The sequence below is a fragment of the Anser anser genome, assembly GCF_964211835.1.
Source record: "Anser anser genome assembly, chromosome: 5".
NCBI classification, from domain to species: Eukaryota; Metazoa; Chordata; class Aves; order Anseriformes; family Anatidae; genus Anser; species Anser anser.
In genome coordinates, this window is record NC_139725.1 from 58082994 (window position 1) to 58108581 (window position 25588).

Below are 25588 nucleotides of genomic sequence, written 5' to 3' on the forward strand. Positions count from 1 at the left end.
AATCTCCATTCTGATGCTTTTATTTCCAGGAAATCAGTTCTATCCTGAAGGAGCTCAGGAGAGTTCAAAAACAGCTTGAAGGTTGGTCATTTGAAATGTTTGTTTTGTCTTTCCTATGCCAGTAAATTGTACAAAATAAAATAATGTGGCTTGATTTGCAACTGAAAACTGGGAAAGGATGCAAAAGTTCCGTTTGCATGGTGCTCTTTGATGAGTGCATATGGAAGGAACAGTAGATTTATCTTGTGCTGCCAATTTTTAAAAAAAAAAAAAGTTGACTTCTGAAATGTGGAAACTGTTGCTGTGGAAATGCTTTGTTTGTGGTAATTAGTATATTCACATAAGATGCACTGGCAAAGGTCTGTTCTGCTGAAATACTTAGTAGCTCTTCCAGCCAGTAAGCTGTGCTTTGCTTTTGGACTGTGTCCATGTTGACTTGAATCTTGCCCACAGAGCTCTGTGCAATAGAGAAGGCAGGGCAATCTCAGTGGATGTTTCTTGCATCATCTGGAAGCTTAATAACGGCATGTGAAAACATACAGGGATCACTTCAGGCTCCTGCTAAATGCCTGTCATTTTTCTGCTGTAGTTTGTCTTGTTAAGTTTAACTAGAAAGTTGAATGTCCTTGTAAACTCAGAGTGGGAAAGGTTTTGCTTATTAAAGCTGCTTAGGCCTGAAGGTACTGAGGGAAAAAATAACATGATTAAAATGAGCACAAGTAGTGCCTGCAGTTCTATGGCCTTCAAAATGAAGGCAAGTAACCTTTTTAAACAACTCCCGAGTTCTGCTAATGTGTCTGTGTGTGCCTCTTTTTCCCCAGTTATAAATGCTATCATTGACCCTACTGGAAACTTGGATGTAGTTGCCAGTAACAAAGCATCTGCTGCTGCTAAACAATCCACAGCCACTAAAGTCAGGACTGCTAACGCTTCTGGGTCCACACTGGAGACGTTGTCCCCAGCACAGATGAGAAACTACACGCAGAAATCGAACTGTGGCTCTTCTAGCTTGCAAGATTCGAATTTCATTCCAGATGGAGAGAAATACGTGATCTGATGAAATATTTTGTATTGCTATCATACTGTAATCTACTGTCGCATTAGTATTGTATGTGAGTGGTTTGTGGACAGTTTGTGTGGAGCAGTTGTTTAGATTGCTAACGTTGCACAAAAAAGAAAATCTATGCTGTGAGGGTGAATGGCAAGTCTGTGTATGCCTTTTAAACAAGACTAGCACTGTGGAGCAGCACATATTCAGCATAGAGGCAAAACGATTTTTAAAGAATTACTCACTGATTCTTCCTGTGTGCCATAAGAAAACAGGCTTTGCATACCCTCCATTCAGTACTGCCGAAGCTAAAGTGTTCTTGCATTAGCCTGTTTATAATTATTCAGTTATAATGAGGCGCAGGTTAAAAAAAAAAAAAAACAACACAACACTTTTTGGTACTGTATTTGCTTTTTTTTTTTTTCACTTGTACAAGTGAACATTGCAGCTCTGTTGGAATCAATGTGTAAATCCAGCAGAACGATGGTGCAATATAACGGGTTTCTCAGAGGAACTCTTGCTACAGTTCTGTAATCAGCGGTCTTAAAAAGGCGATCACACTGAAGTTGTACATATATCTTTTTTTTTTTCAGTCCAAAAAACAAAAGAAGACAGAGCAAACCCTTTGTTGTTTTCTCTTGGGAAAGTATAAAAGTTAATGATGGTGTGAATGTAAAGATTTCTAATACAATTACTGTTTTTGGTGTTTCAGGCCCAAAGTTTGATGTAAGTACAAAAAATCAAATTTTACAGTTTAGCTTGCCAAATTTTTGGTACAGTTGCTATCTTTAAGTTTTTTATGAACTATTCAATCTTTTCGCAATGAACTAGAAATACTCCTAGCTGGGCCAAAGACTAAGATGTTTGAATTAGCTAATTGCTAAGAAAAACATCTGTTCCAGTGGCTCACATAATAAACTTAATGACACAGTTGCTGTGAACTAGTGTTCACTTGATGGCACTCAAAAAATAACAGCGTAAGTGTAGCTCCTCCTTTATGGTTAGTTCTCCTATAATTTTTTTTCAATGCAAAAGTGCTTGAAAACAACGGCTCTGTGCTGTTCTTTAGAAACTACCCACCAGTGTCAAGCACTTCATGTATCTGAGATTTTTGTCTGGATTTAATTTTTGGTAATTATAATCCTAGAAACACTATTATGTGCAGTTGCACTAGGCAATTTCTTGTTTAAAACACATTGCATTTTGTATTCTGCCTTTCAGTTAAGCTGCAAAACCCTAAGCAATTTCTTGTTGCTCTAAAAACAAAAGGTTTGGTTTTGCAGAGGACCTCTTCCAGATGTGTTTGCTCCCAGTTTTTTCCATCTTGTATTGATTCCTTTTTCATTCTTCCTGGTCCATAAACTGTAATCAGGTAGAGAAATTCTTCCATGGTCGTGGAGGATGCATTTGCTGGGAAAGGTGAGCAGATGAGTTCCACTTTGCCCTCATACAGTGTGTAATTTAACTAGTGAAATGGTATCCCAAGCTTGACTGCTTCTCGTGTGCCGACTTTATATTTTGGGTGGGTAGTGGATTCCTTAGCTAGCTTCAGTAGTTACCTGAGCTTTTCTGCTAGAATGTTGTGAAAGTGGGAACCAGTTAAAATAATTTAAATAAGTAGGGATGCTCACAGTGTTTAGTCTTACTAGCAAAGAGCATGAGTGCTTTCCTGGTGAAGCCAGTGGGAGCTTTCTGTCAATTTCAGCAGAAACAGGATCTGTCCCAAAACGGGAATACGCCAGCAGGCCGTTAGTTTGAGTGTGCGGGACGCTGGCTGGCAAACAACAGGTCCAAATATCCTTCCAATATCTCCAGCAGGTTATAACTCATCTGCTTATGTGGAGATGCTCTTCCGTGAAGAAATCTGCTGAATTTCACACAGATGAATGCAGAATAATAATAAAAAATTGCCCATGATGCTCTTCTGCCTGTAATATACACACTATCTGAATGTGTTGATTCACTTGTTTACTCTGATCTGTCTTTCCTTGAAATACCTGACTGTGTCTGTGATGACTATCATAAGTGGTGGTATTGTTCCTGACGTATGAAACATTTTTTCAAGCCCTTCTTTGTTAGGGCTTGATCTGACCAGGTGCTACCCCAACTCACTAGGAGTTGAAGGACCTTCACAGATGAGGTATTGCTGTTAGTTTTGGTTTTGCTGTAGAGACATGTGAATTACTCAAACATCTGACTCTTATTATTGTTTGATTGTATGTTAACCACATTTCCACATCTTCGTGGCTACGCTCTAGTGGATTTTTTTTCTCTACAACGTGTCCTTGATTTGACTTCTGATTGTTTTCACTTGAAAATTGCTTGATTCTTCCTTCCATGAACACACCAGGAATGGATTTTCTTCCTTGATTGTTTTGTTCTGAATTTGAGAGAGCGCCCGCAGACACCTTACATCAATTAAGTCAACCCACAAAATACGGTACCTCTTCAAGTGACTAATAAGGATGCAGCAGTCCGTGTCTGCTTATAATTTGGATGTGTGTTTGAAGGGCTGGGGGGGGAGATGCACAGCTTGGTTTATTTGTGACTCAGCCAAAATACAAAATGCTTCTGTGTCCTGACGCAGCGTTCATGCTTGGATCTTCGCATTTAAAACAGTCTTGTTAGTCAGCGATGAAATGCAACATAATTATTTCTTGTATTCACTGTTTCTGAAATTCATACACCCCATTTGCACTTGTCTGCTCCAGATATGCCAAAGAGCTAGCCACTTGAGTGTATCTCCTCTATTAATTTTCAGTCTTACACACGGTACTGTGTGCATCCATGCCTCCGTGACTGCGGGGTGAGCGTACCAGGTGCGTAGCAATGTCTTGTTGGCCCAGGACCGGTGTGCAAGATGCCTTTTGGCTTCCGTGAGCTGTGGATGGGCCTCGCGTTGAGCTTGGTAGGGGTGACGCTGACCTGTGGGTCGTTCTCATACCATTTTGCTTTCACGTGTTTTGTATTTGACTAAAGAAATGTAACAAAGGGCGGGATTTTCAAAGTCTGAGGGAAGCGAGCGCTCAGGCCCTTGTGGGTTTCCATGCGATCTGGGTGCCTGATGCCTTGAGCACCTTTCAAAATCCCAGCCCTCAGTTCTTCCACTATACTTGAAAACCATGTTCTCAGTTCAGCGCTTTCACATGTAAAAATCTGTTACTCTGTTGTGCTGGGATGAATGTAAATTCCTGGGAGAATGTGTATGAGCTTTGTGGGCGAGGACACAATCGTACCTACAGTGAGGTCATGTCGTGGTCGTGCTCCAGGAGAAAAGAACGTCTGCATCGTCTTTGAGTAATATTTTAGTAAAGGTAAAACTAGTGGAATGTTTACATGTAGCCTACTGAAAAAAAGAAAAGAGAATTTAAAAAAGAAAAAAAAAAAAGGAAGAAAAACTGTAAGGTAGTTAAGTGCAAGATTCTACTAGTTTTTTTCTTGTTTTGCAGATCACAGTAGCTATTTCTGAAGTTTGGTAAATGTGTATAACTCTTGCAAAGACCAGACAGAACTACCTGTTCACTTTTGATGTGCCCCATGCTGAATTGTGCCTATTTCACTATCTGCTGTTGTTATGCTGCTGATTCTGCTGTTCTGAACTGTTCACTGGATCATTCCATTTGCATGCAACACAAATGCAAGCTGAGCTGTTTGAGAGTAAAGCTGAAACACATTTGTATAACTTGAACTGATTAATGACTTTCTCTTTTCCACACCCTCTGGAAATGCTGTGTATAATTTTGATTTGTTTCTCTTACCTTGATTTTTTTCTGCTTTTTTTTAATGGTAATTTATTTTTGTTTGGATTATAGGCAGTATCTGTACATTTTGTTCCAAGGTGATATTGTGGACGTCTTTAAAAAATAAAATAAATTGTTATTTTATATAATTTTATCATAAAGTTGCTCTAATAAATCATTCTTATATCATGTGACAATATGATTCTGGAATTTTGTGTGTTAATTTGGGAGAGTAAGTGCTCAGTGGCCTAAATTTCCAACTACCTGTTTACATTGGTGCTAATAAGTACAGTGTAAGGAAAGAATTGCCAGCAACTGAAGACTTAACAGTGCAACTGGATCCCTTCTGGTGACACCTGGGGCTGGGGCAGGTCTCTCGCTTGTAGTACGGGAGCCCCCTCTGCCCTGCCCCCAGAGTTACGGGATTGAAGTCTGCAAGTCCCCATCACCTGAGGGTGGTCTTACTTCTGAGTATGGCATAGCAATGTGTTATTTCATTTTGTTAATGTTTTATTTCATTGCCATGATTAACAGTGGTGTTTTGAAAGGTTAAATCCAGCCTGGATAGGATCATGCTGCAGTAGATGATCACAGAAAACAGTGCTTGTACTCACTCTTTTGCCCTCATTTTATATATGTTGAATCTTTACATTTATGTGAAAACATTTTGATTTTTTTTTCCTTTCACTACATCACCGTCTCCCTTTCTTCCTGGAGTTTTGTCTGACCTTTGCATCTTTCTTGGCACTTTAGAAACAGTATTAATTCCTTCTTTCCTTCTGCACAGCCTTCAGGTGTCTGCAGCTTCACCCGCCCTGCTTGGTGCCGAGTTGGACTTTAGCTCCACGTCCTCTGCATTAGCACAGTTTCTCTAGGAAGTACAACAGTAGCACAATAGTACAATAGCAGATAAGAACATGGCGTGGTTTCCAACAAGAACTAAAGCACAGAGAAAGGAATTTAAAAAAATTCAGTACCCAACCAGGATCGCTGAGTGACTTCCCATTCCCTGAAGACTTTTGCATTAGATCCTTGAACACTTATGACACCTTTGTACTTAGAGTTAAGAGTTTGAGGGAAGGGGGGGTTATTTAAATAAAAATGAAAATCTGCCTTATAAGAAGCTTTCTCAAGCTTTTCTATTTAATTCTGTCCCCTGTGTTGGCAGAGAAGGCTTTCCCTGTTCTCTAAAACCCAGCTCTATTACATGTGTCAACAACCAACTTCCAGGAGTAAAAGAAAAGGGAAAAAAAAAAAGTGACATCCACGTGGCACCTGGGAACACTTGGTAAGAAGAAAGATCCTGAGGTTGTGGTGAAATTTGGTTACACGGAGAGATGTGAGGCTTGAGCATAGCAGTAATCACAGACAGGGACTGGCTGTCGCATGTGGCTTCTCACAGGGAATGAATGGGTCTGTTTTGCCTGCTGATAGCCAGGCAGGCACAAAGAGTGTGGGCTGTAACACAGCCTGTAACACACCTGCACCGCAGGGAAAGCAACCTCTGTAAGCAAGAAAAGTGTTCTGTATCTGCAGGAGGAGGTGAGAGCAGTGGTAGCACCAGGCCAGTGGTCTCCTAGGTCAGCGGGTGCTTTGTAAAACAAATAAGAATGTAATTTTTGTAATAAGAAGCTAGATGAAGACAGAAAGTACTGAAGTTGTTCCTAATCCTTGTAGGTCATATGTCCTAGGTGCAACTGGAGAGCATGTGCCATGAAAGAGAAGTAACCAAACTAAGACAGAACAGCCTTCCCTGAAAGAGCAAATATAGAGCCAAGCAAATCACTGGTTTCTTTTTATTTGAAAGAAACACTTCTTCCAATCAAAACACAGCTAACTAGCACCGAGTTTTAGACTGAAAAAAATGCATATTCCAAATATGTTAGAGATGACATGTTCCAAGTCTAAGGTTCATACTTCAACGTATTTACTGAACTTTTTAAACAGTTGAAATGGAGTAAATCTTTAAAAACATTTTCAAACAGAAAGCCAAACTTTGATTTAGACAGAAATTTTCTCTAGGCTTGTCAGCTGAATCAGTTCCCCGTTCTTGACCTGAAATGACGTTTTCTTTCAGCTAATTTGAGTGTCACAGTCTTTTGGCACAAAGCATAAATCGAGCATCTTCCTTCTCGAGGAGAGGCCCCTGGCTGCTTGTGCTTCCCATCCTTCTGCTGACTGTTGGCGTCCGGAGCCCAGCGGCTTGGTGCTTGTGAAAACGAAAGTGCAATTCTGTAGTAATCTCTGCAGCGATAGTGACGCTCATGGCTATTATTAGCTCTCAGAGACGAGAACATGTTAAACCGACAGTTTCTTCTTAGCAAACCTCCCACATAGACATTTAAAGATCTTTCACTCTGTCTTTTAATACACATTTCTAACAAACTGGAGACCAACCATGGCTGTAAAGAGAGCGTGCTAACCAGAGTGTGGCATCCAACTGTAAGGTGAGGGATTTACTGACTCTGTGTGGGGGAAGGCAGCAAGTCAGCATCTGGCAGAAGGAGCCTCGTCTGAGAAACAGAGAAGTGGAGGAATAAAGCAGATTTTTGTTTGCCCTGAAACTTGCCAGTCTTCCCCTCCCCGTTGTGTGAGTGGGTCAAACAAACCATTTTCCTCCTCCCCACAAACCCACTTCCATCCTTAGACGCTCACCACTACAACACTGCCGGTAAGAGCAGAAATGCGTGATCGATGCCGGGCTGCTGTGTGGGATCAGCTAAGCAGAAGGAAACCAGCCCTTTGCAGGCTGGAAAGGAAGAGGACGAGGAGATAAATCAGAGCTGTAAGTGGTTAGAGAGCTGCCAAGGGGGAGGAGAAAAACTATGCCATTTTCTGGAAGCGTCCTTTGGGAACTGCCGTTCCCCAGCGGTCTCTGGAAACCAGTGTCTGTGTACCACCTCGAGCTGACTGCTCACAACCTCCAGCACAGCAGAAGTTGTTTCAGAGAACCCCAGCTTGAGACTGCACTGTGGGCTTCCAAGTCCGAAGCTTAAAGGAGAGTAGGCACGGGGTGGTCTGCAGAGGAGAGCAGCGTGTGTGCAGAGGTTGAGCTGGTGCTGCTGGCGCGTTGCTGGTCCTGTGATGCAGCCCAGCCTCTCCTAGTCTGAACTAAACCGGTGATACTGGAGCAATGACTCCTTAGTCACATGGGGCCAGAAGGTTGTTGTTAGCTCCTGCTTTTAAAGACTTTTCTTTAATACAGCAAGGGAATAGTCATAAACACACGTGATGTAGCATTACCTTAGTGTTAAAGCTGGAAGTGACCAGAGGTAAGTCCTGAACCTCATACAAATATGCTGCTTCTTGTGAGGTGAAATCCTGAAGCCCATGAAATCAGTGGGAGCTTTGGTTATTTATGTCAGCGTTGTTTATGCCAGCATTTCAGTCCCGCGTACAAACAGAGCGAGGCAGCTTGTTGCTAAGCTTGCTCACACGTGCATCGCACACACCGACTTGAACCCATCACACACTTGGCTGCTGTGATGTGTAATTTGGATGCTCAGTCTCTGAAATCTGTGAAGGAACAGCGGCACTTCCAGAGCGATTTGGACCTTTAGCATGGTTGTTCAGTGGATTTGCCTCTTTTCCCTGAGTGCAGACAAGGTCACACAGGGTGTTGTTTTCAGCTTTCTGGTAACCTGAGACTAAAGGGGTGGCAGTAGCCTTCACCTGGACCCAGCCCTGTTTTAATGGAGATTTAAGATGCTCCTGGTGATGGGTAACCTGTGTAGAGCAGTAGATTCAGGAGAGAGCTGTCTGGTCAGACAGGCTACATATCAGCTCCATGACCTTCTTTTTTATCACATTTGGCCTCCTTTGAGTTACTGCTGGGTTGGTCCCAGGGAAAGCAGAGGATTCACAATACCGTTATCTTCCCAGAGAAAGGCCTCTTTCTGCTATACCCGGCCTATCCTCTGGCTCCTCCTAGTTTTTCCATCTACATTCACTGCAGAGTGACCTCCCTCAGATGCCAAAGCAGGGAACTGCATTCTTCAGTTCAACAGGATCGAGGGGCTGCCTGGAGAATGACAGCAAAGTAGCTACACTGCGTTGTATTGACTTTGTAAAACCTTTGGATTTTTGCAGAGGATATGATTTCTTAGAAGCTGCCTCAAACTCAACATTGCACGTAACCTTCACCTTCAACAATTGCTCAGCAAATTCCAAATATGTTTTACTTAAGATGAAAGCTCTAAGATGTAATATTTCAAAGGAGCTAGCTTGGTCTTTTACACATATCCAAGGACAATTGAGCAGGAGAGTTTGATAAGCACGAGGAGCTGGGTAGAGAGGTAGTTCTGGAGGGTTTGCTCCTCAGTTTGAAATGAAGTTTCTGGTGGGCTGACAATGAAGCAGTGAGAATACTGCCATGTCCGAGGCACAAAAAGCACCAAAAGCTGAGTAGTTCTTTCACGCAGTGTCTTCTTGTGCTGAGCTAGGCTCTAAACTTACATCAGTGAACACCATGAGAATTTAGTCATCCAACAGAGTTTGAATTGTGGGACGTTACGCCAAATAGGTGCAGATCGGGATCTGGAAGCTAAGAATTGAGTAGCAACAGCTAGATGGCAACTTGTCTCGGTAGTATTCATTGTGCAACTCAGTGCTTAAGAGGAAGTAATCAGCAGGAGGAGGAAGAAAACAGAACCTGAAATAAATCTACTGGTGAAAAGCGTGTGCACCGTCTCCTCTATGTGTAGTTGGGAGTAACATCAGACTACAGAAGCGCATCCACACAGGAGGTCTCCCAGGATGGTAAGTACATTGATGAGCTCTTGAGGGTGCTGGGGGTAGTAACGGAGAGGTGAATGCACTTTGTTCATTTAAGACCCTTCAAACATTTTGTGGGGAAGATTTTCTAGACTGAAAAGTCTCATACATGTATATGAAACCCAAGATCTGAAACAGTTTGATCCTGAGGGAGAAAAGAAGTAACAAGTGTTATTTTGGGGTGCAGGGAGAAGGCAACCCGATGCAATAAACAACAGTCTCCTGCATGTACTGTGCAGATTGGGGTATTAGCTTGTGATCCAGTCTGCGAAGCAATGCTAAGTGCTTGCATTTATTACTCTTGGATGAACTTTAGTCATTGAAATTGGCAACTGGTAAAGCACTGAAAGCTTAGAGGAAACCATAGCTAATTACTGACCAGCTACACTATTATTATTAAGAAATCTGCTTGCCTGTGATGTTTTCTTTCTTGCTGAAATGAACCTCAAAGTGGTGCCCTTCCTCCCACTCTGTCCCTATATATTTTAATACACTTCTCTTGACCTCTCTATAGCAGCTGGGAATCGCAGTATTAGTCACAAATATCAAGAAGGACTTCATTTGAACCAAATGGCAGATGGCTATCATGGCACATATCAGTTATGGTCACTCTCATTTTAAGAGAAATGTTGCTTTTTGAAGCCATTTTGTTTCTGTAGCTGAAAAAGAGAAGTGAAACAAATTGTTTCTCACAAGCTCCATCCTTCTGAAGCCATCACACGACTGTCAGCGCACCTACAGCTGCAGTTTCCTACCAAGATGCTGCCTGACCCACGCTGTCGTGGGGAGCACTTTAGCTCTGGGGGTCAGACGGACAAGATGGCATGTCCCGTGCTCAGGGTCTGTGATGAGAACCACCCGGGCATCCGGAGGGGCCTGTTTGTTACCAGACAGCCCAGCTGGTCGGGACAGCTGCTGCCGAAGCAGGGAGATGTGCAGCAGGGCCTGCAACTTCAGTGGGCTTTCCCTGGCCGAGGCTGAAGGGCTGCTGCTGTTGTTTTTCTGTTACCTTTCTTGTCCTCCTTTAAAATCATTTTGCCTCACTTTCCTCCCAGACTCCTTAGCCTCTTCTGCCTCGCTCTCTCTTCATTTTCTTCCTACTGAGTTTCCTGGCTCAGCGTTCAGCCCAGACTTGTGTTGGTGGCACACAGCTTTCTCTGCTTGGTGTGTTATATCCCTCTCTCTGCTTGGACTGTAAGCTCTTTAGGGTAAGCCACCACGCCTTTGTACTGGGCTGAAAACACGAACTGGGATCTCAAGGTCACGAGGACCTGCCATTCAGCGTGTGACCCTCACTGCGTTCCCCAAATCAGCATTTCAGACTCACCTCCCTTGCCTCCCACGACATCCTCCATCTAGTTTGTTCACTCCCACTGGTGAGTTGGGTCCCACAAGAAGCTTTCGGGGGCTATGGCCATGCTGCATCCAAGTCCTGCTAGCACCATGCGGCCACAGCATCTGTGCAGCAGGGTGCAGGAGCTGGATGCAGCACAGCCACGCGTGGACATGCTGCCGTACTGGTGTGGGAGGACAGAAAGCATCAGCCCCTGCAGTTCAGGTAACAACAGCTGTGAACATATGGCAATATGGATGGGACAAGCCTGGCAGGATCCTTTCTACCTAAAACTAGCTTGAGTATGACCACCCGCAGAGCAACTGAGTATCTGATATCGTAACAGCATGTCCATCCATCAGGCTACAAATGCCCAGTGGCTCAGGGATAGGAAGAAGTAGTTTGGAGACTGGACAGGTGGGGATATCATCTGGTATCACTTTTTGAAATCCACCGTACCCCAGGATGTGCTTCTTGCTTCTGAGAATGAAACATGACAGCTGATTCCTAAGGGCAAGTTCACCTCTGGTGTCAGTGCAGTGATACCATGCAGGGATGATTCATCACTCATTAGGCGTGTGTGAAGTGTTTGGTTTGGGCATTCGAGAAGGCAGAATAGGCAAGTGGCCAGCTTACCGCCGCCCCACCATCTGCTTTGAGTTTGGACGTACTTTGGTATTTGCTCTTGTGGTTGCCTCTGCTGGTGATAAGGCAGAGAAACCTGTCTGAAGAGGAAAAGAAGTTAACTTAGATCATAGCATCATGATTGCAATAAGGGAGGAGAGGCATCTAGATTTTGGCCTAATCTGGTCCAAGTCCTATTAACAGAGTCCTTTCTGGAAGAGACACCAGCTCTGAAAACGGCTCAAATGCACAGGGAGAGAGCAAGGGCCTAACAGAGTCATGCACGTGATGACATTGGTGCTGTACTCTATCACCCGTGGTTTCTGCACTTAGTTATTGCTTGATGGCAAATGTGCTAGCCTGCAACAGGACAAAAGTGGGGGCTGGAGGACAACTTGAAGAGGCGGTGATGCAGTTGCTTACACATTAATTACTGCAGTGATTTTTTTTGTGTGTAGACAGCACCAGGGAAAAACTGCAGGGGACTGTCTCTCTCTATCACATGCTGGAATCTGTTAATGTCACTCAAGATCCATAATACAGAGAGAACGTTGCACAGATCCGTACTTAAATCTCAGAGCACTGTATAAAGCAGCGGCAGTGACTTGCTTTTTTTACTCTGCTACTGGCTTTCTACAAATGTTGCCACAAAGCTTTATTTTCCCTCTTGCATACATTTCTGTTTTTCAGATTGTGAAAAAAGCATTAGGAACATCCCTGATGGTTAACAAGCCTTCCAACACAAAATTACGCATGAACAATCAAAAAGACGTCAAAATGGTAATTATTGGGATACACTGCATTTGCTTGCAAGAGCTGAGATTACACTGACATTTCTGAAAAGATATAGCAGATTAAGAAAAATGATTTTATTGCCTCCTTTAGAAACCTTTGTAGGTTTTATTCCTATTTGTAAGCAAGTGGATGACAAAACCCTCATTGATTTAACCAGTAGGCTGATCAAACCTTGCCGAGAGGGAGTAACGTGGAGCCTAATCCTGCAGCCTTCACTCAGGACAGTGAATCTTGCTCATGCAAATAGCCTCACTTCTTTCAGTAGCCCAGAGGCAAATAAGTAAATGGAATTTGTATTTCCTCTGCTGATGTAAATCAGCACTGATTAAAGTCAGTTTCTATGGACATACTAAATTCCATATAATGCAAGAGGAGTTTGGTCCATATAACATGGTGAAATTCTTTCTAAGAACTCACCGCTTTCACCTTACTTTGTGAGGTTTTGTGTGTGTTGTCTGACACTGGGCTGACTGTCATTCACGCTTAGTCTCACCATAACAAGCTTCTGGAATGACTCGATTTATTCAGCATGCTTGGAGCGCCTGGCATCACAGCATCACAGCATGGTGTCAGCCACAATGTGCCTTGGAAATAGACCTTTTACCTGAGAAATGCCTTCTAAAACCTGTGTGATGCTTAAGTCTTGCAGGCATGTTCCCAGGATGAAATTCAGAATTGTTAAAACTTGGTAGGATTTTCTTTGTCATTAATGAGAGTGAGAACAAGCCAGTGGGCAAAATTTTATGTAGATAGTCAGTTTTAAAGCATTCTTCTCATTCTAGGTCAAATCACTCTGAAATTGATAGCAGCACTGTAGATCTTGAGAAAAGCATAGAAAATGAAAAGTAAGAGACTTTATCCACATAGAAACCGAAATAGATGCTTTCAGAAGAAACTGGCTTCCACTCAATTTTCATATGTACCATTTTGGGAGTTCACATTTATAGCTACAGCCACCCGACTGCTGCCAGACTCGCTTCTCCTGCCTGGAGGTCCAAAAGCTCAGCTCTGAGTTGCACATTGCTTGCTTGCCATGGGGTGGTGGGTGCTCCCAGCTCCCAAAACCGCCAGAGGGAGCCAGCCAGACTTTCTCACTGCTGGGGGAACATCGATTTGCTCTGGTGTCCATCTTCCCCTCCTTAAGAGTACAATATATAGAGCCTGGTGCTGCATGTTTCAGCATGTGAGTGGCTGGACTACAGAGCTGGGTATATGAGGTAGCCAGGCTGTGGATTTTTTTTCTTTTTTTTTTTCTTTTTCTTTTCCAATCCACCTTCAGAAAAAAAAAAGAGAGAAAAAAAAAAAGAAAGAAAAAAAAAAGAAAGAAAAAAAAAAGAAAAAAAAAGAAAGAAAAAAAAAAGAAGAAGTACAGAAAAAGGGAAATGAAGCCAATCCACCACATTAACATGTCACAAAATGTCTTTCTGTTTCTCCTTATGGTACTGCTAGGCTTGATACCACAGCTAATTTTGTGTTGTGGGCTTTCTTTCTTTGTTTTTGGTGGAAATTTTTTTGAACATTTATTTCTCCAGTGCTAAAATAATAATAATAATCAATGTCAAACTAATCAGAAGGTTTTGGGGAAAAAACAAGTTTTTTCCTTGAAAAAAAAAAAAAAAACAACACTAAAATCGTGGTCCTCACATAAGCCAACCCCTGTTTGGATCATGGTCCTCACTTTAAGTGATCTGTCTAAGAATACTGACTGCCAGTAGCTGAAAGCAGAATTACTGTTGAATGGCTTTGATTTACCTGCAACAGGTAATTGTAATTCAGCCATTAGCTGATATATCAGTGACTTGGCGAGTGCTTTAATCTTAACCTGTTGGATTCCGTTCTAGTTTCAAATCTCAGGAGCAATTTTGATACTTGGTTTTGTTGCCCTGATGGCTGTTTACTTCATGAGAACATCCAGCATAGTTGATCCTAAGGGAGAAACTGTTGTCAGCATTTACCGAGAGGTGGAAGAGGAAGAAGAACTTCATGGAGAGTTCCAGAGAGCCACAATAACTGAGGAGGGCACCAACAGATCTAACGATTCCTGCAGGTAAGCCAGGCCTGATGGCTCATGGGGAACTAATCACCAGGTGGAGAAATAGCTACAATGCTGACAACATCAACATGGATTTTGCTGCCTTCTCATTGTATAACAGCTGATAAAGTACCACTAATTGGGGAAGAGTAGGGGTGTTGTTTGGGCACGGGATCATTAGTAGCTCCCTAGTAGGAGGGGTGATAGGGGCAATATCACAGCTCCACTACTGTCCTGTGCTGGAAGGTTCAGCACAACTCTGGAGGCTCCAGCACCTCCAAGCATGCCCTTGGCAGCAGAATGGGAGGCAGCAGGGTGAGCAGCAGGCAAAGCATCCTTACATTGAACTCACCTCTTTCAGATGCCACAGGGGGCAGTGGGTTTTGGTCTCTGGGAAAACTCAGAGAGGGTACCAAAGTGCCACCCAGCCCCAGGGGGTAGCTTTTGTCTTCATCTTTAGGATGGTAAAAATCAAAGCTCAGAATGGTTATGGAGAAGCCATTCTACTGGATATGGGAGGAAAATTTATATATGTTCTTGGCTATAAAAGCTGGGGATAGAGAGTACTCCCAGCTCGTTTTTCCAACTCAGCTTGTTTGCTTTTTGCACTGACATTCAGAACGATCAACTGCGCAGTGTGACAGGTGCTTGGTTTCCTGCTGGGTCGCAGTTGCTTGCTTCACAATATACAATTCCTGTTGCAGATTTGAACTTGTGGAAAACGTTCCTTATGACTTACCTTTTGAGGTAAATACCACTGCAGCCAAACCCTTGTACCAAGCCTGGATAAGTCTCCTCGATATAGCCCAGGAAAACATTCACGTGGCTTCTTATTATTGGTCTCTTACTGGGAAAGATATCAACGTCAATGATTCCTCTTCAGAGCAGGTAGGAGAAAATCAATGACAAGCACATCTGTGGTTGCACATCTCACGTCCATGGGACAGATTGACTGTATGGCCTGTCTCTCAGCAGCATTGCTTGACTCCTGTAAACCCAGAAAAGTTTTTTGTGCTGGTCTGAAGCAGCAGAGCAGTTTTCCTCCTCCAGTCAAGCTAGACTCCACGTGGGCTCTGTCCATGTCTCTGAATACTTCCATGCTGTGTTTTAAGAGCAGCCTTGAGGTCAGTCTCAAGGTGTGACCTGTCACCCTGTGTGACCTGTGGGGTCTCCCTGGCTCCACTGCTAAGAGCAGATAACACAGGCTGGGGCACAGGCTCACCTTGAGAATGTCCGTCATGTTTAATCGCTCCCTGGTGCAGTTTTGGCCTATGGCAGCTGGCAATCTCCCAAGCAATCCTGGGGGACAGTTCAGGCTGGGGACTGCTCTGGTAAAGGCAAAAATGGACAAGGCCACCCTGCTTCAGGCAGGCGGAGAGTGTAGCCACATATCGGGAATGGTGCTGTTTGAGATCTGGGCCAAAGAGCTGACACTGAACTGTTTTTTACTGTGGGCATGGCCACTGCCTCCCTCCTGAGGCACCTTCCTCATCCTCCTCAGGGGCTCCCTGTCCCTTCCTCCCAGGTGCTGGCGTCAGTTGACTCAGTCCTCAGCATGAGACGAAGTAAAAGTGGCAGATGTGAGGCTGAGCCCTGCCTCGGTTAAAGGGACAGCCCAGTCTAAGTCTCTGTTAATCATATAATAAAACATGATAAATAACAAAGAAATATATCACGTAGGGTGAAGATATTCTGAAGAGGTTTGAAAGATTACTTGCGGAGAACGTCTCTGTGTACATTGCAGCAAGTATGCCAACTTTGGCTACGAATTCAACTGACCTTGAGCTTTTAGAAAAAAAAGGTAATTATCTCACCTCAGTGTTGTTCTCTGAACTTTGGTATTGCTTAAAGGCAAGACAAATTGGCCTCTGAGGCCTATTCTGGCATGGTGCTTACACGGTCCTGAGCTCGAAGTCATACTGTTCATAGGATAAGCACTGAATATTCACTACTTCACAATTTCTGTGTATTCACTACTTCACAATTTCTGTGTATTTTGTCATGCCCTCAAGGATTTTTCTTCAAGTTCATGTTTTGTATATTTTTGCAAATTATTGTATTCCCAGGAACCAGTGCTTGTGAGTTTGGTAGCCATTATTGGCCGCAAGCATTAGACGTCCAGCCATGCTCTGGCTGTCAGGGGAACAGTCCACTATACCACCTCCACGGTGTATCTAAACTTATTTCTCCTCTCCCTGTCTTTCTTTAGGGGCCCATGTAAAAAAAATTGATTTTGAACATTTGACAGGAGGAGTGCTGCATAGCAAATTCTGGATTGTAGACATGAAACACATATATATTGGTAGTGCAAATATGGACTGGAGATCTTTATCTCAGGTAAGCTGTTGTGTATTCAAACACCTTGGGTAAAATTCATGTCCAAGCACATAACAGAGAAAAATCCCAATGATGTAAAAATATCGACTGAAAGGGACAAAGAGCAAAGAACCCCCTGATGTCAGAGGTGTCTCTTTCTGGGGCTGTGACATAGTGTGCTCTCTTCGCAGGTGAAAGAGTTTGGTGCTGTGATATACAACTGCAGCTGCTTAGCCAAAGACCTATGGAAAACATTTAGTACTTACTGGGATCTTGGACATGCTAATGCTACCATCCCATTCCCTTGGCCTCATAACTATTCGACCCACATAAACCACAATCGGCCTCTGGAAGTAGAATTTAATGGAACTTTGACAAAAGCCTACTTTTCTGTAAGTAAGTTTTAAAATAAAAAGGTAGACTATAAACTATGTTTAAGCTTTGACCAGAAAAGTTTCTTCAGTGCTTGTTACCTACTTCCACTCTAGCTAGATAATAATTAATTCAGTGGGTTTCTCTGGAACTACTCAAGGAATAAGGGTCACCATGGCTTGGGCTATCAGGTTGTATGGCAAGGACTGGGCGCAGGTCTCCTGTGGGCTTATATATCAATAAGTATCTGACCCACTGGGACATGGGAGGCTTGAGAAATGATAGTGCTCCACCTCATATGCTTTGTTCTACTGTGATTAAAACTGATTAGACTTGAATGTGAATGAATCTCAGTCTGATAAAAGAAGGATGAAATCACTGACCTGCATGCTTTCTTCTGACAGGCTTCTCCTCCTGCATTTTGTCCAGAAGGCCGCACTCATGACCTCTTTGCTATTATCAGTGTTATCAGTGCGGCACATAAATTTGTCTATATTTCTGTTATGGAATATTTCCCTACCAGCCGTTTTGTTCACCCAAAAAGGTATGATTTTAATCCTGACCAAATCAGTTGACTGTCTAGGTTGCTTCTGTATCAACTTGGGCTATTTAAAGGGAAAATGTAATATTTCCTCCCCTGCTCCAACCAGAAATGAAAACATTCAGCTTTCTTGAGTACCAAGAACTGAGGCTTTGCTCCACAATCACGACCGCCTCATTGACTGTGCAACTACTGACTAAATCAAACAGCTCGGAGGATTTTCAGTTTCTGTGTAGTACAGTTGAACCTCTGGGTTTCTCATCTCCTGCTCTTTACTAAGAATACGTTCACAGAAAGTCTCTTCCCCCTCTTAGGAATGGAAGTGCTAATTCTCCTCATTCTTCATCTGAAGCCTTAATCCTCCATTTGTGACATCTAGGGCCTGATCTGGTGCAAGCAGGAGTTTGAAAGACAAGGGGAAGCGGCACTAGGCCTCAGGCTATCTCCACAGCAACCAGCTGTAGGGCGATGAATTGGGGCTGATTAGTTCAGGTTAGGGTCTTCCAGCAGCTGAGACACGGGGAACAAAGCGGCTGTCTTAATGCCCAAGTGTTAATCAACTAGAAACCGATACATTGAAAACACGGAAACTGTTCAAAACCAGCATTCCTAAATAGCATGTTTTTCCAAGCTTTTCAGGATCTACAAGTAAGTTGCAGACAGTCAGCCTAAGTCTGAAAGCACACAGCTGCTCTGGTCGTGATAGGAAGATGTGCGAGGGAGGATTTGAGAATTCAGGCCTTTGTACACTCGATCAAAAGGAATAAGTTAGGGAAATGAATTCATCATTCCTCATGGGACTGTGAGTGAGTGCTGGACCTCTCTGCATCAGCCATCCTGTCTGTATAAGTGACACTTGCCTTCCTCTGTGCAGCAGTTATGTCTATGGAACGAAAGCCACATGAGAGTTTGGAGTTACTAGTCCTGGGCTGCACATTGCCCAGCTCTTTGTGTTGTGTAGTTGGGTGCAGGATGTTAAATACTCTTCCCTAAGCTACTGCCAGCACAAATGTCAAGAAAACTGACAGGCTCTGTGTTGGAGAGAGCACAGCTATGATTATCTTAGGGGCACACAGTGTACTGAAGAAAGCAAGAAGGGATGGGGCAGCAGAGAGACCATGCTGGCTGATGGCACAGGACCACTGTGGACCCTAGAAATAGCCTTCAAGTCCCTGAAATGGCCACATTCTGCAAAACGTCTCTTAGGCTTTCCTCTGGGCTCTGCCCTGTCCTTTTTATGTTGTGCTGTATGATCTTGCTTTACATTGGAGTTCCTATTGTCACATTTAGTTTCCTAAGGAACTGAGCATGATGTACACACATTCTATGTGTGTAAGTGTATACATGCGCTTTAATAAGTTTATTTATTTATTTTTTTTAATATATCAATTCCAACTAAATTTGAGAGACTGGATCTCCCTAAACACATTGTGAAGAGACCTGGCTGAGTAGAAGGCAGACATCTTATGCATACCTTCAGTGAAGGCATGAGTGCTGGTCCTAGTAGTCATTAAAGATCCCATTTGTGCACGGCATCACTTGTGTTCTCAGTATATTTTCAGAGCTTTCTAGAGAGTCGTTTCAAAAATTCTCTTCTCTCCACCCACTTTATTTTCTCTAGATACTGGCCAACCATTGACAATGCTCTGAGACGTGTGGCTTTCAACTACAGAGTACAAATCCGGCTTCTGGTCAGCTGCTGGACCCACTCTGACCCAGCCATGCTCCACTACCTGAGGTCCCTGAGCGCTCTCGACAACCCGCATACCCACATCAGTGTCAAAGTGGTATGATAAGAAACCTGATTTTGAAAAGACAGCTTGGGGATATGGGCTCCAGACTGATTTTTGTGTCTAAGCTGTCAGTTGCACGTGCAAATATAAGGTTTTAGAGAAGCAGATTGTTTCCACTGGTGTGCTGAGTTTCAGGTCCTTCAGAAAATAAGGTCCAAAAGACAACCTTTGAGGAAGGTTAATGCAAACCACTGGTGATATCAAGGGATGTGCCTAGCTGCAGCACTTGTGACATTTGTAATGCAATCATTTTTGCCGAGCACCATGACGGTAACAGTTCAAATTACGACTTAGTGCTCTTCTTATGACCCGTTTCTGTATGCAGTATCTCAGATGGGTCTATCTAGAATTATCAGAATCACAGAATCATTAAGGTTTGAAAAGACCTCCAAGATCATCTGGTCCAACCATCACCCTACTACCAATATCACCCACTAAACCATGTCCCTAAGCACCACATCCAACCTTTCCTTGAACACCCTCAGGGACGGTGACTCCACCACCTCCCTGGGCATCCCATTCCAATGCCTAACCACTCTTCCTAAGAAATGTCTCCTAATTTCCAACCTGAACCACCTCTGTTGCAACTTGAAGCCATTCCCTCTGGTCCTATCACTAGTTACCTGTGAGAAGAGGCCAACCCCCAGCTCCCCACACCTTCCTTTCAGGCAGTTGTAGAGAGCAATAAGGTCTCCCCTGAGCCGCCTCTTCTCCAGACTAAACAACCCCAGTTCCTTCGGCTGCTCCTCATAGGACTTGTGCTCCAGGTCCTTCACCAACTTCGCAGCCTTTCTCTGGACATGCCCTAGGGCCTCGATGTCCTTCTTCCAGTGAGGGGCCCAAAGCTGAACACAGTACTCGAGGTGCAGCCTCACCAGAGCAGAGCACAGGGGGACGATCACCTCCCTGGTCCTGCTGGCTACACTATTCCTGACACAAGCCAGGATGCCGTTGGCCTTCTTGGCCACCTGGGCACACTGCCGGCTCGTGTCCAGGCGAGCATCAACCAGCACCCCCAGATCCTTTTCCTCTGCACAGCTTTCCAGCCACTCTGCCCCAAGCCTGTAGCACTGCATGGGGTTGTTGTGGCCAAAGTGCAGGACCCGACACTTAGCCATGTTGAGCCTCATCCCATTGGCTTCTGCCCATCGACCCAACCTGTCCAGGTCCCTCTGCAGGGCCTTCCTACCCTCCAGCAGATCGACACTACCCCCCATCTTGGTGTCATCTGCAAACTTACTGAGGGTACACTCAATTCCCTCATCCAAGTCATCAATAAAGATATTAAGGAGGATTGGCCCCAACACCAACTCCCGGGGAACACCACTCGTGACTAGTTGCCAGCTGGATTTAACTCCATGTTAAATGGAGTTAAACTGGCCCACTATAATTTTTTTATTTTTATTTTTTATGATTGAGAGCTTTTCTATTTGCCTATATAAATTGATCCATTTTTTCAGCAATGAATATTACACACAGGCCGCAGACAATAGAATGGAAAACACAGAGTGAGTAGGGAATGGTGTGGAAGCTCCCAACGTGATGCAGTTACAAGGACAAAAGGCAGTAACAGATGTAAGGTGGAATGGTTTTTACTGGGGAAAAGGAAAAAAAAAAAGGATCAGAGATGTAGATTTAGTAAGATTTGACACAAAAAGTTAGGCATTATTGTTGTCTGCAGTACTCCTTGTGTCTGTGATCAGCCCATTTTAGCACAAAATAAGAGCGGCAATCAGTGGTAAATGCAGATCTATTAAACAGCTGCCTAAAACTGCATTTAATTGTCTGCCCTGTAATGATAATAGCTGTGTCACTAATGGAACATTGTGAAGCAAACATCCTTATCTGATTTCAATTGCTTATCCAATTTTATGTATAGTAGAAGTACTATTTGTTAGTTTTCTTGGATAAGAGTAAAATCTCTTTTATGGTACACTTAATAGCAGTGTGTGGAATATTCTGATCTTTCTGTAGTATTATATTGTTTGAAAATATAGAAAATCTGCATTGTCAAATTATTCAGTCTGATCCTCACCTGGTATTTCTATCTATGTTTTAATTTCTCCCATCTAGAAACTCTTCATTATTCCAGTTTTTAACCACACAAATATTCCTTATGGGAGAGTGAATCACAACAAATATATGGTCACTGATAAAGCAGCCTATATTGGTACGTATTACATTATTACAAACATTTTTAGTATCTTCAGATCTATAGGGCTGAGACTGAGATAGCATAGGCTGCAATATCAAAAAAAAAAAAAAAAAGCTAATTTTGCCATGTAAAGTAGATAAACATATCAAAATACATAGAAGCAGAGATGCAAAGGGGAGAAAATAATGTAGGTCAAGTTCAGTAGGAGATTATCTCATATGGTTGTGAACCATTAAGAATGGAGTGTGACAAGTCAGAGTGCACAGTTTGTGACAAGCACAGTGGGAATTTCACAGACTGCGTGCTCAGAACGATGGATGCAGTGATAGCTAATGCTCTAGTACAGAACATTATCATGCTTTAATAAAAAGAAATTGCTGGGAGGATTTAATTCCACACAGTTTGTTGAACAGAATTCTAGGAGTGGAAATAAGAAAACTCTAGTGTCAATTGCTGCTCAATTCCTGAAAGTCAGGATGGTGTTTATTTTTCTCGCTCTTTTACGAGGATCCCTCTAAAAAGGAATGTAAAAGGGGCCTGTCATTCCAGTCAGTTCATCCTCCAAGCGATGCAAACCAGCAAATATCCTGACCTTCCAAAGGGCTGAAGACTTGCAGCTCCAATGGCATTTAATAGAACCCGTTTTTTTCCATGTTGTCTTTTGAAGATAGGTATGCAGATAAGTTGTTTTCATGACTAAGCATCTTCTGGAATTGATAGTAGATTTTTCTGGCTAAGGCAAGCACCAGAAAAAAATGCTAAGTGCTAAAATATGTATTTTTTTCGTAATGTTACTTTTGTGAATGCTGGTGGCTTTGGGGAGAGCCCTAGGCCACATTTACAGCCAGATTCCCAGCTTTTCCTGGTTTGAAAGCAGGCTTTGCATTTTGAGCTCAGAACAGCTCCTGAGGATTTATTGATCAAGGATCCAGTTTCTCCTCTTATTTTCCTTTAAAAAGTGAAGATCCACCCTGAAGCTCATTTGTTGCTCCTTTGCTCCTGATTGTATAAAAAGTGCTTGAGGTTATTTTACTGGTAGCAGACTGCCCCACAGATAAAGAGAGAATTAAGTACATTGATGATTCTCCTCTCCTCTCCTCCTCTTCTTTATGCAGAAACCCATATCAAGCACCAGGTTTAGCCCCTCTTAACACCCAAATGCTGCACTCCATTCCCATATTTATTCAAGCAGATGTACACATCTCTGCCACACACTAAGAAATCAGATTGCTATGAAGCTTCAGAGTAGCAGTTAACACTGTCTTTCCAAAACTCGAGGTCTGGAATAAGAAAGAGGTGACCTGATTTTTGTTGCTCTGTTAGCCCTAACGAGATTTGCAGTTGTACAGCAAATCAGCAAAGCAAGGCAATGGATACTTAACAAGTCTGGAGATCAAACAAAACACTGGAAAATGAATGTTTTCTAATTAGCTCCTTTTCCACTGCACAGGGACTTCCAATTGGTCAGAAGATTACTTCACTAACACAGCTGGCGTGGGACTAATTATCAAGCAGAATTCAACCAACCTGCGAAGAAGGCCTATCCAGAAACAACTAAAAACCCTTTTTGAGCGTGACTGGAATTCCAAATATTCAGTGAATCTAGAAGATGTGCAAGGACAGAAAGACTGTAACTGGAGAGACAGAGTCTGAAGTGAACTGAAGTATGCATTTAAAATAGAAAGAAACATATATATTAATCTTGTTCCCTGTGCAAAACAAGGAGCATTCTGTTTTATGTCTTTGTCAGAGAAATGTCTTCTTTGTGGTATCCATGCTGTCTGATGATGTTAGAACTTCTCATAGTTGAGTCTACCTGCCTACTCACTAGTCAGCGTGTGACATTTTCTTTGCTGTGTAGGATTACCCCATCTCAGAGTTAATGAAATGCATACAGTATGATAAGACAAGCTGTCTGATATTAAAGCAAACATGGAAGACATAACCAGATCTGAATACATCAGAGAAGCAGGTCGTTATTGCTGTGCTGTCTTAGGAAGCTATGTATTCAACCCTAATATTCCACTAACAGTGTTTTCTTACATGTGTTTAAGCATTTTAAAAATAAAGCTCTGGTCACTATAAGGTTTGAGTACTGCAAGTAATCACCTACAGCAGCAAGGGAAGATATTTAAAAACATTTCAGCATTAGAGGTACAAGGAAGCACCTGTATTTAAATGTTGAGGCTAATCACTGGAGTTAAATACCCAGGATTTAAATCTTGGGATCAGCTTCCAGCTCAGCTGCCCTGAACTGTGTGTCTGGTATGCCTGGATATCTGTGCATTGGCCTCCTGTAGCAAGCAAGATGGGGGCCAAGTTGTGATGAGAGGTGGAGCTGAACTAGGACTGAGATTCCTTGAACTGTTTTATCCATCACTACAAGCCACTGTTTGTCGTTAATAAGACATATTTTTTAAGACATGTAGTTATATCTACTGATCACACCGTATACCCACATACATGTTAACATACCGAGGAGATACAGTTGCTTGCAATGCTCTCCTCTCCCATTTCTTTTCTAGAGTCCACTTAAAATTTTGAGATTTCCATTCACTAATTAAAATTTCTTGCACAGTAGAATTGCCCAGTTGTGGTTTTCATTAACTATGCTTCACAGGTTTCTCATCCTGTACCAAGAAATACATCTGGGCACACACTGTATTAATAATTGTGTGCAGGAAAAACATCTGGACAGATTTTTCCCAATGCAAGCAGCACATGAGAATGGTGGGAGAATTTGAAAATCTTTTTGAGAAGTTATGTGTTTCATCAGCGAAACTACTTTCTGTAGAGCAATGCTCTCCTCTAGATGGCACTCGAAGCTACGTTTTCACTTTTTTTCTAAGACAAGTTTAGCAGGAAAAGGAAGAAAACTTTTTCTTCCCCTTCTGAGCTCCAATTGGACAGTATTGGGTAAGTTGTTTAGTGGGGCAAAGTTTCTGGGCAGGTTATGAGGCTTGTATCTTGGTAACACAAGAATCTTCTGGGATAAGGTTCAACTTATAAAGGAAAAATTGATGCCTTCAAGAGTGCTATTTTATTTTCTTTACTGTCATCATCTGTGTTTTTTTGTTTGTTTTGTTTGTTTGTTTTTTCTCCACATACAAAGGAGGGCTTTGCAATTAAGACAATGAACTGTATTTCAAAGGAACTTGAGTTTAGTTTCCTGGTTTCTTATAAGACTTTTTGGGCCTCTTGGTAGCTACACATTATTTGTTCTCTATTACAAAGGTAGAATATGGTGTAAATTATATCCAGGCCTTGTATCTCTCAGTATTTTCCTCTTCCATTTGTGAAAAAGGGTTAATAATAGCCCTTATTCACCCACCTATTGCAAGTCTCTTTCATTTAGATTGTGATTTCTTCAAGGTAAGGATTTTCCCAAGTGTAATTCATTATTACTTTTAATTAGCATGTGTTAGCCTTTTATGGATTTTTCTAGTTTGGAGGTCACCTAAGCCCTGGCCACAGACAGTTCAGATATTTCTTAATACTTGTCTACTTGGGTGGGCCTAGACAAAATTACCGGCTTCGGTCTTGAGCATGGTAGTCTGCTAGGCTCAGCTCCTCCCACCTGCCTGTGATGGAGTACATCTTTAGCTAACTCACCTTGCTTTACCTGAGTGCATTTCATGCAGAACTTCCGCACTGCTGTCCCAGCAAGTATTCTTTCTGAGTACGCTTGGCTCAGTGCAAGGCCTTGTGGCTATAGCACTGCTGACAGCCATGCAGATGACAGCAAGGCAGAACCTAGCTGGCTCCATAGTTTTATGTGTTTGGACAAGACAACGAAGTCACCTGGGCTCATGCATTAGACGTCAGCTTGATCCAAAAGCTTTTGTATTTTCTGTGTTTTATCCTAATTTTTTGATAGTTACAAATTTTTCCACAACCCTCGGCTCTTCCATCAGGGGCACTGCTCCTGGGCCTCTGTATTATCTCATTCAGGATTAACTTTGGCGGTCTTGCCTTTGGGATATCAGAGGTCATACTTCAAATAGGAGACATAAAAAAGATGCAGAATGAATTTTTACACGGGCAGATAGTGATAGGAGAAGGGGGA

General features: G+C 42.8%; 2 protein-coding genes and 1 long non-coding RNA gene across 11 annotated transcripts in view; 2 read left to right on the plus strand and 1 right to left on the minus strand.

Moving 5' to 3' along the window:
• The window catches only part of CEP170B (centrosomal protein 170B), a 57024-nt gene extending 52037 nt beyond the window's left edge, over positions 1–4987 (plus strand). For all 8 annotated transcript variants that reach the window (XM_083836743.1, XM_083836741.1, XM_083836737.1 and 5 more), the window contains 2 exons: positions 30–81; positions 822–4987. In XM_083836743.1, coding sequence (XP_083692869.1) covers positions 30–81; positions 822–1057 — 288 coding nt within the window. In that variant the 3' untranslated portion in view covers positions 1058–4987. The remainder of the gene's footprint in view (positions 1–29; positions 82–821) is intronic.
• LOC310899821 lies at positions 4812–9051 on the minus strand. Its single transcript, XR_014584692.1, has 2 exons — positions 7444–9051; positions 4812–7301 (listed from the first exon to the last, which is right to left on the minus strand). It is a non-coding gene; the product is annotated as an uncharacterized lncRNA (long non-coding RNA).
• A 360-nt stretch (positions 9052–9411) lies between these two features.
• PLD4 (phospholipase D family member 4) lies at positions 9412–23608 on the plus strand. Of its 2 annotated transcripts, XM_083836745.1 has the most exons (11): positions 9416–9546; positions 12209–12298; positions 14155–14360; positions 15050–15233; positions 16026–16146; positions 16555–16682; positions 16853–17053; positions 17438–17577; positions 19196–19361; positions 21441–21537; positions 22973–23608. In XM_083836745.1, the coding sequence occupies exons 1-11, from the start codon at positions 9544–9546 to the stop codon at positions 23173–23175; spliced, it is 1539 nt and encodes a 512-aa protein (XP_083692871.1). In that variant the 5' UTR covers positions 9416–9543; the 3' UTR covers positions 23176–23608. The 2 variants fall into 2 exon arrangements, with proteins under 2 accessions (XP_083692872.1, XP_083692871.1); XM_083836746.1 differs by lacking the exon at positions 12209–12298 and having other exon boundaries at positions 9412–9546.
• The last annotated feature ends 1980 nt before the right edge of the window (positions 23609–25588 follow it).